This window comes from Neodiprion virginianus, chromosome 3 (assembly GCF_021901495.1).
Source record: "Neodiprion virginianus isolate iyNeoVirg1 chromosome 3, iyNeoVirg1.1, whole genome shotgun sequence".
NCBI classification, from domain to species: domain Eukaryota; kingdom Metazoa; phylum Arthropoda; class Insecta; order Hymenoptera; family Diprionidae; genus Neodiprion; species Neodiprion virginianus.
In genome coordinates, this window is record NC_060879.1 from 38802912 (window position 1) to 38816615 (window position 13704).

The window sequence follows — 13704 nt, forward strand, 5'->3', positions numbered from 1 at the left end:
TGTAATTATAAGGAACGTACCTTCAAAGGAAAATACTTTCAGCGAAGAATATACTAGAGGCGAAAGCGTTGTTGCGTCGGTTGAATTTGGTGACAGGAATTTTTTTCTCCTTAACGATAAACTCGAATTTTATATGGTTGAAAAAAAATCTCGCTCACAATCAGGGAAAAACAATATTCTATTTACGCAAGTTAAACATATGACAGTTATATTATCACTTTGCAACAAATGTTATGAAACTTTCCCGCGAAGTAATAAAATCTCCTTACGAATCCGGCCGACATTCATTTCTCGCACTTTTTGTTTTCATTCGTTTTTTTCTTTCTTCTCCGGGACGGGAACTCGGTAAACAGAAAATATTGTTTGAACGAGAGAGAAGAGAGGGAATAAAAATGTTAGAAGAAAATCAATCGATACTAATATCCCGTGCAGGGAATTTGTTTCCGTTGCGATGTGAAAGGCAACGGCATGAAAATTAAAATAACTGCCTTTTCCCTGTTGGTTTTTTGGAAAGTACTCTAATTCGGACGTTGAAATTGAATCGTTAGTTTTCAGGCGAGTACGAATTTTGCGGAACGTTTTAACTATCTGTTAAAAATATTCTACCTACGAACAACTCTGAAGGACAGACATAAACAACCTAGAGAGTTATTGCAATGGTGTAGAATATTTCTTTCCGAATTTTCTGCTCGGCAGATTCGCACCCCGATTTTACTACGCGTAACAGCGCCTATTTTCGACTGCCAAGGGTCTGAAGAATAACGATAGCAAAGGAAGAATGGAAACCGAATTGTTTTTCGTGGCGAAGGAACCGTTCAACTGATCACTGCCAGGGACAGCGACTCTTAAACCGCAAAGTAGTGGAAATAGCTGTTCCATATTCAAGCGATCAACGAAGTCGATGTCCATTTATTTTCGTACAAGCGTTGAAGTAACAGACGACGCGATTACGAAGACTGCAAGTAGGAGTAAAAAACAAGATCGTTTTTCCCCGCGAAATACACTTAAATCTGTCAATCGAAAAGGATCCTCCCGTGTCTCGCGAATTCTCAGCAAAAGCTCTGGGGTCGGGTGAAGATCTGAAGAACGCAGAAAGCCTCGAGGCGTCTAAACCGCAGCAGATGTTTCTCGGGAGCTTTTGTTCGTCGGACTTTTTCACGGCGCGCGTGCAAACGGGAAAATTTTGAGCCTAGTTGATCGAACTCGCGAAAAACATCGCAACAGATTTTCGGCACCTTTTTGCACCCTTAAATGCGAATTTCAACCACCCGACTACCGAACTTATGATGTACAGCGAATGTCGGCAACAACTCAGAGTGTAAAATATCCTGCAGGGCTATTCAAGCCTGGCGAAACTCCTCGACAGGGTATTTCGTGTAGTTCGAACCGCAGGACTTACTTAGCGTCAAACTCCTCGCCTGAAACTGGTTTTCATACAGAGGATGCGAAACTTCTGTTACCGGAAAGCAGACGACCCGGATTTCGGAAACAATTCCGTCCCCGATTCGAGGCTTTTAAACGTCGTTCATTACCAGACTTGCGGACTTGACTGGTCGACGAATATTCGAGGAGGGTGAAAATAAGACTAGGATTTCAAAGATGACCGCGAAGATGTTCCCGACGAGTCGAAGAAAATTGAACCCTGCTATTTGGCTTTGATAGATTTTGGGAAATGCCGGAAACTCGTGTTCGAATTGCGCAACTTTACGAACAGTTCCATTGAAAAATAGCCCGACGATCGTTATAAAGTTGAACTTCGCACCGGGAATACAGGCGAGTCGGTTATAAGTTTCAAGCATTTCGGTTCCACGGTTTTCACAGCATTAATTACACCCGAGGAAAGTTTGCCACTTTACTCTACCGCACAGAGGACTACACGTACAGGTATATGGTGAAGTGTGCTTACGGGGCGATACATAAATTATGCCCACAATAACACGACGTGCTTAGCAAAGTAAAAAGTCGCTTGAAAACGTGTCGACGTAGCATAATTTGCACCGGTGAAGATGAAATATTACCGGCACGTGGCGAAGCGAAGAGGAAATGGACGTGGTTTTCAGCGCTGCAGCCACGGCGTTTTAAATTCATTTAAGAGGCTCTGAGAGGCTCTCGAAAATCCCTTCTTTCAAAAGCCCGACCCCCAACCCTGCACATCGGGCTGCAGACTGAACTTCACTCGGACTTTGAATCTGAAAGATTAATAGGAACTGAAAGCTCGGCGTCTCGGCAACAACTGGAGAAGACTCCCTCGGGATCAGCGATCTTTACAGGTTCGTTCTTTCGATCCGGGCCTTTTTGAATTCTCGATTCCTCGATGTCTCGGCCAGGAGGCTAATTGCGAGTCGACGGTAGCTCTTCTTTAATCCCCTGCACCGAGATTCCCGGGTCAAGTGTACGTTTTTGTTTCTTCTTAAGTTTATTTGGTAGTCTTTCCATTAGGAGAGTCCGAGTTATTAAGGGTTGAGGGTTTTGTTATATTCTGAGTTCCGTCTTTGCTTACCTCGCAGAAAACTCGGGGTGCCAAGACCGGGGAGAAGCTTGCGATGATTATCCTTGTGTCCAGTTCCTGCAATCCAATGAAAAAAGGCTTTTTAATTGTGAGTTGACCGATGCGTTCGCTGTTTTTTTTTTCAACTACCCGTTTCCCTGTTTTCAGAGAAAAAACGGAGGTTATTATAATCACCCAGAAAATGAAAAGTTGAGGATTTACTAGATCTACACGTTTTGAAGTACAGAAAATCACCTCCAATCATTTTCAGATGGGCGATTGTGTGTGTATGTAAATACCTATGCGATCAATCTTTTGTCCGATGATATTTCGAGAACGAGTTATCGGATTTCAATAATTTTGGTCTCAACCAAGGCAGCTTTTCCAAACTTAGAACTGATTAGATTTTGACATTGATCGGTTGGGTACATTTTGAATTTTCTAAATAAAAAAATTTCAAAAAATTGAATAAATATGATGATGTCTTGAGACCGAACGAATGGATTCGAATGTAAACTGGTACCATAATATAATAGTTTTTGGGCTCCTGATTACGATTCTGAAGTCAGATCTGCCAAATCCAGAATGGCAAATCGGATTTGGTGAAAGAAAATTTTTCAAATATTCGGATTTTAGTAAAAATTGATAGGAAGCAGCATTTTACGTCACCGATAAAGAATCCAAGGCTAGAATTACAAAATTTGTAGATCCATTATAGTGGTTGAAATTTTTAAAAAAGCCGCCATTTTCCTGTAATTTGGTTTCTAAATCGTTAATCACGAATCTCAATTTGCAGTTCGAAATGCGAATTGGATATTAGTATCTAATTTTTTCTGTGAATTTGGAACCTGCAGTGAGAAAATGGGAAGTTCGAAGTCGGCTTGTTTTTTATCTATTCAGAATTCCTTAGCCGGTTCTCTTACTTGATACTGCGAATGATGAATTGGCCAGTCGATTAATTAATCACACTATCTCACGAGGCTGTCTGTCGCGAGCGGCCTGAGAATCGTAACACGAAATCGCACGTATCGGCAAGTTTATCTTGAACAAAGGGACGGTGAATTAAATGCTCCCAAAAAAGTTTTCGCACGGCTAGGGAATGGGGGTCTTCGTCCAGATGCGAGATCAAGCCAAAGACGATGGTTATGAATCATCCTGTCCCGACGACATTCAAAGGTCATATTCGAGGTCTGCTTGTTCCCATGCCTATGGGGACTGTGCAAGAAGACGGTACGATTCAAATTGGGCAAATAAATTATCAGTCTCTTGTTCAAGGGTCCCACGGGGTATTAAACGTTCGTAATGCATAAAACTTGGCCCCTCGCATTTCAGCTCTTCACTTTCAGCATCCTGAGGGAGATTCGTCCGCATATAACATCCAAGAGAGCAAACATTCCTTATATGTACAATTTTTAATCCCCTCGGCATATTACATAGTTCAAAACTTCGTACACATCAGCCGAGGAACTTTTACTCCCTGTGATGTTGGAGCTTCTCGTTCCTACAACGAAATAATCCGGGTCTCCTTCGGTTCTTCTCTTGTAAATTTGGAGGCAAGACGCGGAAGAACCGAATAACAATAAGTCGACTACCGCGGGGAAGACGGGCCCAGAAATGAAATCTTCGTTGTCCCGGAAACGACCGAAGCCTCGAAAATTTGGCTCTTTGCGTGTTTTCCATTTTTTTCAAATTAACCCATTTCAGCCGGCGGTGTTTTATTCTCTGTACGAATAACCGTGATTAAAGTGCGAACGAGTTTTGAAATTAAACTGAAAGCACCTCAGGCGAAAATCCCTTAATTCTAGAACAATATAAACGGGCAATTTCTTCCCCGGGACAAAACCGTCGTAAGAAACAAAGTCAGGCTCACCTTTAAAGTGCGCAGCTGCTCTTTGTAGTCGTTCGCTGCAAACGTGATGGTGGCGGTACACGTGATGTTAGCTTGTTCCAGCTCCGTGACCAAGTCATTTACCGCCTGAAACGTGAAACATGTACATCAACATATTTTTTCCACCCCCGCAAAGAAAGGCGAGACATTCTCTCCCCTGCCGAGAAGCGAGAGAAGGTCGGCCTAACGCGGGCCAAAATCGTTCCGGGCTGAGAGCTTTTAGTGCTTTACGCTTGTTCCGCGTACGTTGGCCGCTTCTCATCAGGTAATGTTACAGGATTCAGTTCATACTATGACGCGGCGTCGATCACCCCGAAATAATATCGCGTGTTTTCTCGCCAATTCCTTTTCACGCTTAGGTATATCTGCGAATGAACATATATTGTCTCTCCGAGGCGTTCCGAATTTCTTTTATTGATCGAGGAGCAGCGTTCGATACGTGTTGACCTTTTACCGCTAGAGCCGCGGATGAGCCTTCCCGGGGTATGAAAAATCTATCGAATATCCCGCCAAGATGAGACTTTGACCGATCGGTCATCCGATTTTAGGACCGGCTCTCGATCGTCCGTCCAGAGATGTAACTCGAAAATGTGAAAGTTGATAACAGAAATTCCTCGGAGTATACCGTCACTCTGGACAACTCCGTAACTTGTGATGAGCAAAGTTTTTGATCCGGGTGTTCGATTAGCACGAAATCTCGGAGAAATTCTGCCGATAGGCGGTATTAATTTAATCTCGAAAACGCTAACAGCCCGAGTCGAAATGTTCCCATTTTCAAAGTCCAATGCTCAGGAGATTTCGAATGGCGGCTTCTCGGATTACGCGAAGAAGCGAGCCTGAGCCTGTAACACGGATTAAACAATAGATCTTCCGGATTGCTGTCGTTTCACAACGAACGCTCGCCTTCGATGGTTTTGTGTAATTTGGTTTTATAAACCGTAGCTGACCCAGAGAAATTTCTAGTTATATGTAGTTACTGTACGGTCCTCGACTATTCTCACGTCTTACAACAACCGAATGGTACAGTTCTAGGTAGAAAATGAAAAGGAACTTTGTACGTGTACCTAATCGGATAATCCGATGTTGGTGGAGCGATAAATAGACGTCACGGGTTAACTAAACGTACGGATTTCATGCCGCATTTAGTGAGCAGAAAATGTGATATCGACAACTATGATCCCACTAAACAGTGACTTCTACCACACTTTCCCACAATTTTAACAATTGCAACGACACGCGTTTTACTATAATTATATAGTTACCGCATGACAAATTTTCAATGATTTTTCGATCTTATCTTAATATGTATAGAATTCTCGATATCGAAGGTCAAAATGAACGGGAGTCAAGATTTGACGTTTCGGTTCTGAAGGGGGCCCTGATCCTCAGAAAAATTCGATTAAATATAAAAACTTCCCGTTGACTTGGATGATAAGTGAATTACCATTAGGGTTGATGGATGTGTAATGGATATTATCTGGTCTGTGGATTATTAACTTGATTTTCACCGCTGTTGCGGGTTTTTTTTTTGACTTTCTTTCATGTAGAAAGTCTCGTCTGATACGAGGTTGCATAAGTATAATTAAATTTTTCTGCGTATCAGGACCCCCCTCAGGGCCGAAACGTAAAACCTTGACTTTCATTAATTTTCACCTTTGACATAGAGAATTCTACACACGTATAAAAAAATGTCACATATTTCTCAGCGGTCAGGCAGTTCTTCGCATTCGGGTAAAAAATCGGCGTCGGGTATAATCCGGTAAGAAAACTGGGCTCACCCACCAGGGAGTACATGTCCCCGTTCTGCGATAGCGCCGTGACCGTGTCCCAGCCGAGGTGCTTGATCAGGGCGATCCTGGCAGGGTTGTGACTCGAGTCTGGTGCGACGGTGCGACGGAAAAGTGGAAACTCTGTGGCGTCGGACAGCGCCGGAGCCGTAGATCCGAAGGAGACTTGGGCAATGCTCCAGTAGGGAACGATCTTTGCCAGGGTTTCAGTCACCTCGGAGCACGCTGTGCCCAGGAGAAGAGGCATCAGGGCGTCTCGCCTGGAGTAGAGAGCGTGGAAGAAACGGTCGACTCCGACGCCCGGGTCGCACTGAAACAGAATTTGGCACAAGTTGGATCGTCGCTGGTTCGATTTGGCGATTTGAAAATTGCGAGTTGACTCTCGGAGGCGGCTGCAGATCCCGTAGATGTGCTTCCGGCTCCGAGGGAATCAACAGGTATGTACCTGCCGCCCAGAAATCTGCGAGCACGAGTCTCTGCACTCTGAGCTCGGAATATCCGGTGTCGGAATAATCGCACTCAGACCCGCCGTACTCCAAACTCGATTTCGCAAGCTTGAGTTTGGCCGGTTAAAAGCTCCCTACGCTCCGCCACAAAGGAAACCACCGAGCCTCTGCAACCCCTTTTTTGAGGGTGTAACTTTTCCGGACGAGGCTGGCTGGTCGAGTCTGTGCCACGTGTGTCGTGATGGAATTGAATTACGCGTTGTACTCAGTTTCGAGGGGGGGTGACGAGCGAGGGTGAAATGAGAATGTTTTATCGGATGTAATGGAAGGCGAGATTTGAGAGAATTCCGGGATCTGCAGATGGAGAAAATTATACGTAAAGTGAATTTTAATCGGGCATTTTCTGCAGTTCAAGCGGGCAGTGTACTTTATTTGGCAGTTGAAACGGCGAGAGCTTACAAAGCTTTTGGTATACTTGAGCCAAAAATGTGTTTCCGGATCTGCGCAAGGCTCGGAACATCAAATCTCTCTCTACATCTTGATTTCCTTTACGCGCAAGGCTCGGTTCACTCTAAATTGTAATCTCTGACTGGGGCGAGTTGAAGGCGAGCTTTCGCTGTTTGCAATACAGTCACGATTCCACGGGGAGGCTTTTTGTATCCACGTACCCACTTCGGCTTGCCGAAGTAACTTTCCGCTAAATGATTGATAGTGGCTTTGTGAATACAAATATTCCCCGTAATTTTTCGAACACTGTTCGAGAATCCGTAAACGCAAATGCGTGATGGAAATATTAGTGGAGAAATTTCATCGGGAGAAAAATAAGAAAAATAGAATCCAGAAATATAATCGAAGACCCGAATTCAATCCGATAAAAACGAGAAAATTAATTAGATTGAAAATCCGTCACTTATACGTAAGGCATTATAAATTCTGCATTGGAGTCGTGATGACGCGTTTAGATCGAAACCGCTTTCCCGTTCACACGCTAGGCGAAATTGGAAAGCGTACCTACAATTTCTCACCTCGTTACTAAACTGGACGTTCAAACGAATTTTGGCAAAACGCCTGACCCATAGAGAACTGAAGCTTTCTCTGCGTTGTATTCGCCCCAACATTTTGCCCCGAGTTTCAAATAAAAACCATTATTTTATTTCCGCAGCCGTATGTTCGTTTTCTCATTTGTTCGTTCGTTCGTTCTACGATCTCGGTTTGCTGATTATTTTTTTTCCGCTCGAGGCGAGAATTGCATATGTAGAACATAGGTACAGTTATAGGTATGTACCTACGTATAACAGACATGCTTATGCAAATGTTCGTATTCACGTCCCGTTGCAAATTTGAAAACCGGAAAATATTCACCTCTTGTAATTTTCCTCGAACAATAATAACACGGAACTGCATAATTTTCTCTTCCTGTGATTTCACCGGGTTTTCTCTTTCGCAGCTCTTCCGTAGAATGTTTCAATCGATCGACATTTCTCGTTCAAATCACCTCAGATGTGGTACTTTGCTAAATGGCGAATGTGCACTTTGCAGTTTGGAATTAAAAAACTGGTCGTTTTAAAAATGTTTCATTTCCCCATTTCTCTTCACGTGCACTCTCCGCGTTCGAGGAAAGGTCGTAATGGGCCACAAAAGACTGTCAGTGGTTTCACAGACCCTTCAGGGACCATGAAAACCTTTTCCAACCAGCAGCCCAACTTTGTATACGTCAAACAAACAACCGGGCTAATTTGTGAGGTGGAACTAGCCTTTATTACATGAAAATATTACCGAGGGTGGATAAAACGTACAGCATTACAGTATGTCTCTCGCTGTTGTGCAAATTCAAATCAAATTTGCAACATGAACTCACCCCGTGCAACCGAGCGGAAAAAGGACTCGCGGAATAAATAAAGCTTGATACTAACTCGAGGAATATTGTCGGGTCAATTTTCCGCAAAAATCGTAGCCATTCCACTGCGTAAAGTTGCCACATCTCGTTGCCCGCAGTTTCACGGAAATCGCGATTGCGAAGTTCACCGACCGTCGGCAGACTTCGGAGAAAAAAACGAGCAAGAAGGCAGCATTCATTGAAGTGGCTCAGTGGATGGAAATATTCACGCGATAACGACGATTAAAAGCGAAAAGCGACCGTCGCACAAAGGAGCAAGAATCAATTGTGATCGTTGAGAGTTGAGGCTAAAGTGCTCTGACAAAAACCTGGGCATATGCGTTGCTTTTGTTACAGGAACGTTTCGCAATGGGTTAGGAGTCGAGACTTCGGTGTGCAACGCGATCGAGAAAAGAACCAACCGCTCCCTTTATCGGCATAGATATCCGATAGTTTTTGGAAAAAAAAATGTCGCCGAGCTGCAAAAGTTTTTTCATCACTTCCGTACATGTAAGTTAAACGTGACACAATGGATTCTGCAAGTTGATTTTCTATTAGCCGAGATAAAAATCCGCTATTCAGCGAAGGTTTTCCAAGTTTTTGTGAAAAAAGTTTCTTGCGTCAAGTCGATTCTTGTTATTTCCCTTTGCGTGTAAGCAGAAACGTTCGGAAATGTGGAGATTAAGACTTTCGAAGATAGTTTGATCAATGAAAAATTGGCGTTAAAAAATGTCGTGCTTTCTTATTATACACTGCAAATATCGAAAAAAATCCTACGATTCATCGAATTTCGTCCTCCTTAATTGTTCTAGTGATGAGGTTGAGGTTACTTCATTTTAACTAAAAAATAACAATCTCCCAACATTCTTCTACCGCGTTACAAAATTTTCACGCGCCATTTAGAAAAGCTTTTTAAACGTGCCACCTCGGTCACGAACGTCTTCGAGCTTCCTACGCTGTCTCCTTTAAATGGCGGCCAGCTTCTAGTCAGAGTAGGGCTTTCGTGAAACGTGACATTGTATACATTCATGCGATTCGATTGAAATTTTGAGTACTTGTGGGACCGGCATCGAGATTCACGACTCACGCATCATATCCGCGATATTCCAGATTGAAGAATCGAGATCGCGTTGCCGCTCTTTTCCCTCTGGCAACACCTGACGAACGGATCCTCGTCCATCATATCTTAGCCACCAAGACGGGCATCACTACGTGCCTTAAATTCCGGTGATAACCGGAGGATGTTGAGGTCATTGGGGGTGGCAGATATTAATGACAGTTCGTCGCGTTAGTGGCATTCTTGCCATGATACGTTCAGCCAGTCGGTTTTTCTAGTACGTCATACAGCCAACGGCGTCGGAGACGAGGGCCAGACACGTCGACGGCAAGAGGGGAGTCTCAAAACGTCTCGAGGCCTTCGGGGTGTCGAGGGTCACGTTAACCAGCCTAATTCAAATACCGGGTCCGCCATCTCGTCGCCCGAACCAATTTCGCAAACTTTTTTTCGAAAGGAATCTCAGCATTTCCTCTCGTCGAATTGTTCGATTGAATCCTGAAACTTCTGGCTGGCCGGATGCTTAACAGGCGACGTTCGGGACGTTTGCATGAATAAAAAGTGAGGTAAGCAAGACACGAAAGAAATCGATAGCGTGAAAATATTTCTTCGGAGTCTCACGAGACCTGGACGCTGAATCAGCCGGCACAGAAAACTGTTCTGGGTCACTATGCCGATGCCACCCGGTACGTGGGGTTGATTTAAAATAAACAAGATCCTGCAAGAGTGGCAGACGTAGCCGTAAGCAAAGAACTTTTCGAAATTTTCTCGGTACCAGGTTGTGTATCTTGTACAACGTTACTCGAGGAGGCATCCGTACGTATAATTTCAAGCGAGGGTAGCCGGATCCTCGGAGAGAGGATAAGACAGTGCAAGGACAAACGTTCTTTCGTATTCCTGCGCCATTCGGCCCCGATGTAACGGAGAAATTGTGTACTGCGATATATGGCGTAGATTGTAGCTACCGTGGTTCCATTGTGATATCCGAAAGCTCATATCGCTGCAGCTTTCCAGGCTTTTAAAAGTCAGGACGACCCGCGTCGTCAAAAGACTCGCCAGATCCCGTTCCACTCTTGTTACTCACTTTTATTCGTGCATTGTGTCAGCTTCTCTGTACGGTTCGCATCTTTGCTAATATATAATAGCACAGCATTGCCTTGAGACTTTCGGGGACAGTCGGATTTGTATTTTCTGCAGGAGTATTTTGCTCGCCCTATTGTCGCTAGGAAACTAGGATGTGAAAAAATTGGTAGTGCAATTCGACTAGTTTTCGCTGCAGATGTTATATTTCTTAAAACATGAACTCTGGAAGAAGTTTGCGCGACGCCTGTTTCGTTCGACTCGAATAAACTTTCAATTCAAACATGTACAGTACGTGAAATATACTTTCGTTTGTATTTATCACTGAATAATCCCTGCGACATTCCAAATGGAGGAAAGAAACGCTCAAGATTTTCTCCCCTCTCGAAAATGACGAGTGTTTTTAATTGTCAAATTCATCGGAAAAGTTACTATCCGAGAAATAATTCATTCTTGAATGAATTTTGAACAAGTCTTTACAACCCGTGTGCACAGTTCAATAGATAAAACGTCTCCACGGTCCGAGAACTTTGATTTGGCAAAATGGCGATGTTAATATTATCACTAAAGACACTCGCCTGGAAATTGGTTTATACAGCTTTATGCGATACATAAAGTTACTTGATGTACGAAGTATATTTATTTTTCCTTCTTTTCTTTTTTTAAACGAAATTTCGACAACGTAGCGCGCATCCGGAGCTGAGAACGGAATTCAAACTTGATCCTATCCATGCCGCGTTTCAATTAACGTTTCATGTGGAACCGCGGAGTGATTGTCACTTGTCAAATTAGGCGACGAGTGTATACCATGACTAATTGAGCAAAATCCATCGGTTGAGACCAACTGTATAAACTGACGCCAAATCAACCCCCCTATTCGAACTCGCGACCCTCGGAATTCATCGTACCCCTCTGAAGTTCACAATACCAAATGCGGTGGTATAAATGACCCGCGATTTCAAACCTAGATGCACAGCTCTGAACTAAATGTTTAACGAGTGGTCAAAAATCAGCGGGCGTTGCACGCGTATCGGCGTGAGTTTGACTAGACCGGGAGATGATAAATGTCACTCAAAACGAGACGATAGATTATAATTTTAGTACGAAATTCCTGCAGGGGTGAAAATTGAAACCAAGGCCACTCGTGGACGTAGCTCAAAAACCATGCTCTCCGAAGTTCCGAAGGACGGGACGAGGGTTGAGTTAGAATTCAATCAACGGGGATTCTAATTAATACGTCAGGCTGCAACGTAGGCGTCAAAGGCGTCGGCCTTTGTTTCGGTGTGATGCGTGACGGATCGGCCCAACGCAATTAAGTCGCGAAATGCCCGCTCATCGTGTGCCTCTCCAGTTTGAAATTCATGCAGGTTATACGGAGATCGTCCGAATGGCGCGGGAATACCGTGAAATATTAATATCTGATTCGCGCTGGTGCTGAATAAATTTCCGGCCAGATCCAAATCACCCTAATAGACGGGACGAGACGTTGGCTACCTCGATGTCAGAGTTACGATTCGGGATCCGAACCCCGGCGCCAAGTTGAAGACTGCTGATTGTTGCTGACTCGTTACTAACCGGAAAACCATTCGTGACGTAGTCTTGTAATCTTGCATTTAATTTTCGTGTGCACTTGTTTAAGTTCAGCTGATTACACAGGCCTGCCACGAAATCCTCCTTCAAACAAACATATTACGGACATGAAGGATTTCATTTGCCGGATCCATATCTGCTTTCCTTTTTTTCCATTGCAAACCCGGATCATATTGCACACAGAAAGATGATGCAACGGAAAATAGTCAGAAGGAATGCTTGCGGGTTTTTGTTGGTCAATTCGACGTGAAGCTCCAATCGATGATATCAATAGAAAGAAAACTACAAAATAAGTAGAATTATACTAGTGGATAGATTTTCTGACGAGTTTAATGTTTAAACTTGTTGACTTGAAAATTCTTTTTTTTAGCTTGTCTGTTTAATTATAATTTATAAGCACAAATAACGTTTACATGAAAAGTATACGTTGTAAATATTTTTTATTAGTATATTTCGATTCAAAATCATCAAATATTTTATAATTACACATAATTTTATGGAGAGAAGAAAGTTTTTTTTTCTCGCAGACCAGTGGTCATGGGTATAAACTTGAGTCACTAGCTGCTTCGGTGCTTTTCAATATCTTCGATCTTCACTTGCGCTTACTTCCAGTTCAGGTGATTTAGTTTTTGATTGATTCCACCTTGACAAAGTTGGCTATTTTTCCAACCATATGAATGGTTTTGAACCTATAAAGCTGTAAAGTAAGAGGGATGTTGAGCTTGGACTAAGCATGGAAAAGGCGACGAGACAATCCTTCACGCAGTTTGAATTACATCCCTATCCGAGCCTCTTTATGGTGAGTTACGTGCCAAACTGTCTCGAGATGGCCACTCGAACCATTGAACGGTTGCCTGACTCTCCGAGTGATTCGTTCGATTCCTCTGTTTTTTCATTTATCGAAGGGAAGCCGGTTGACAAGTCGACTGAGGCATTGCAATCCGATTAGAAGAGCAGGCGCATGCCTCGTCGTCAGTTTTTGGGCGTCGTGTACTTTGAGTTGTTGAAAATTTATAAGCAGCGTGGCGACGCAAAAAAACGTTAAGCACATTGTATTGGAAGCAGGCACAACAGGCCTGCGTGTATTTTGGTAGTAGCAAAGCGTTACTGCCATAAGATTAACGCGAATTTTTCACCTCCGTTTTTCTTTACGCGCATACAGCAAAAATGTCGATAAGTCTTTATCGGTTTCCTGTCGATCGATTCAAATTCACTATCACCACTCGACCACTGCTCATACCAGAACTCGCCTGCACCCTCGGTTCGTGCAATTTTCTCCATCGTAAAAACATGTCCTTCAGTAGGATGACCTGGGTCACAACATTATCTACGTCCTATTCTACTTCAGCGTGCTGGAAAGCAGTAACTCTAGATTATTGAGGAATGATTGAATTACGTATTTAGATTCAAAGGAACGGTTGTGCTTCTCGAAGGACCGTTTTCGGTTCCACTGACTGACAGACGGCGAAGTACTTGTGAGATAACTCGCGGAAGC

The 13704-nt window shown here is 43.5% G+C and overlaps 1 protein-coding gene across 4 annotated transcripts in view; it reads right to left on the reverse strand.

The window, feature by feature from the left end:
* LOC124300124 (gamma-aminobutyric acid type B receptor subunit 2) overlaps positions 1 to 13704 on the reverse strand; it is a 103459-nt gene that overhangs the window by 33975 nt on the left and 55780 nt on the right. For all 4 annotated transcript variants that reach the window (XM_046753820.1, XM_046753819.1, XM_046753821.1 and 1 more), the window contains exons 3-5: positions 6159 to 6473; positions 4359 to 4463; positions 2501 to 2566 (exon numbers count right to left, since the gene is read on the reverse strand). In XM_046753820.1, coding sequence (XP_046609776.1) covers positions 2501 to 2566; positions 4359 to 4463; positions 6159 to 6473 — 486 coding nt within the window. The remainder of the gene's footprint in view (positions 1 to 2500; positions 2567 to 4358; positions 4464 to 6158; positions 6474 to 13704) is intronic.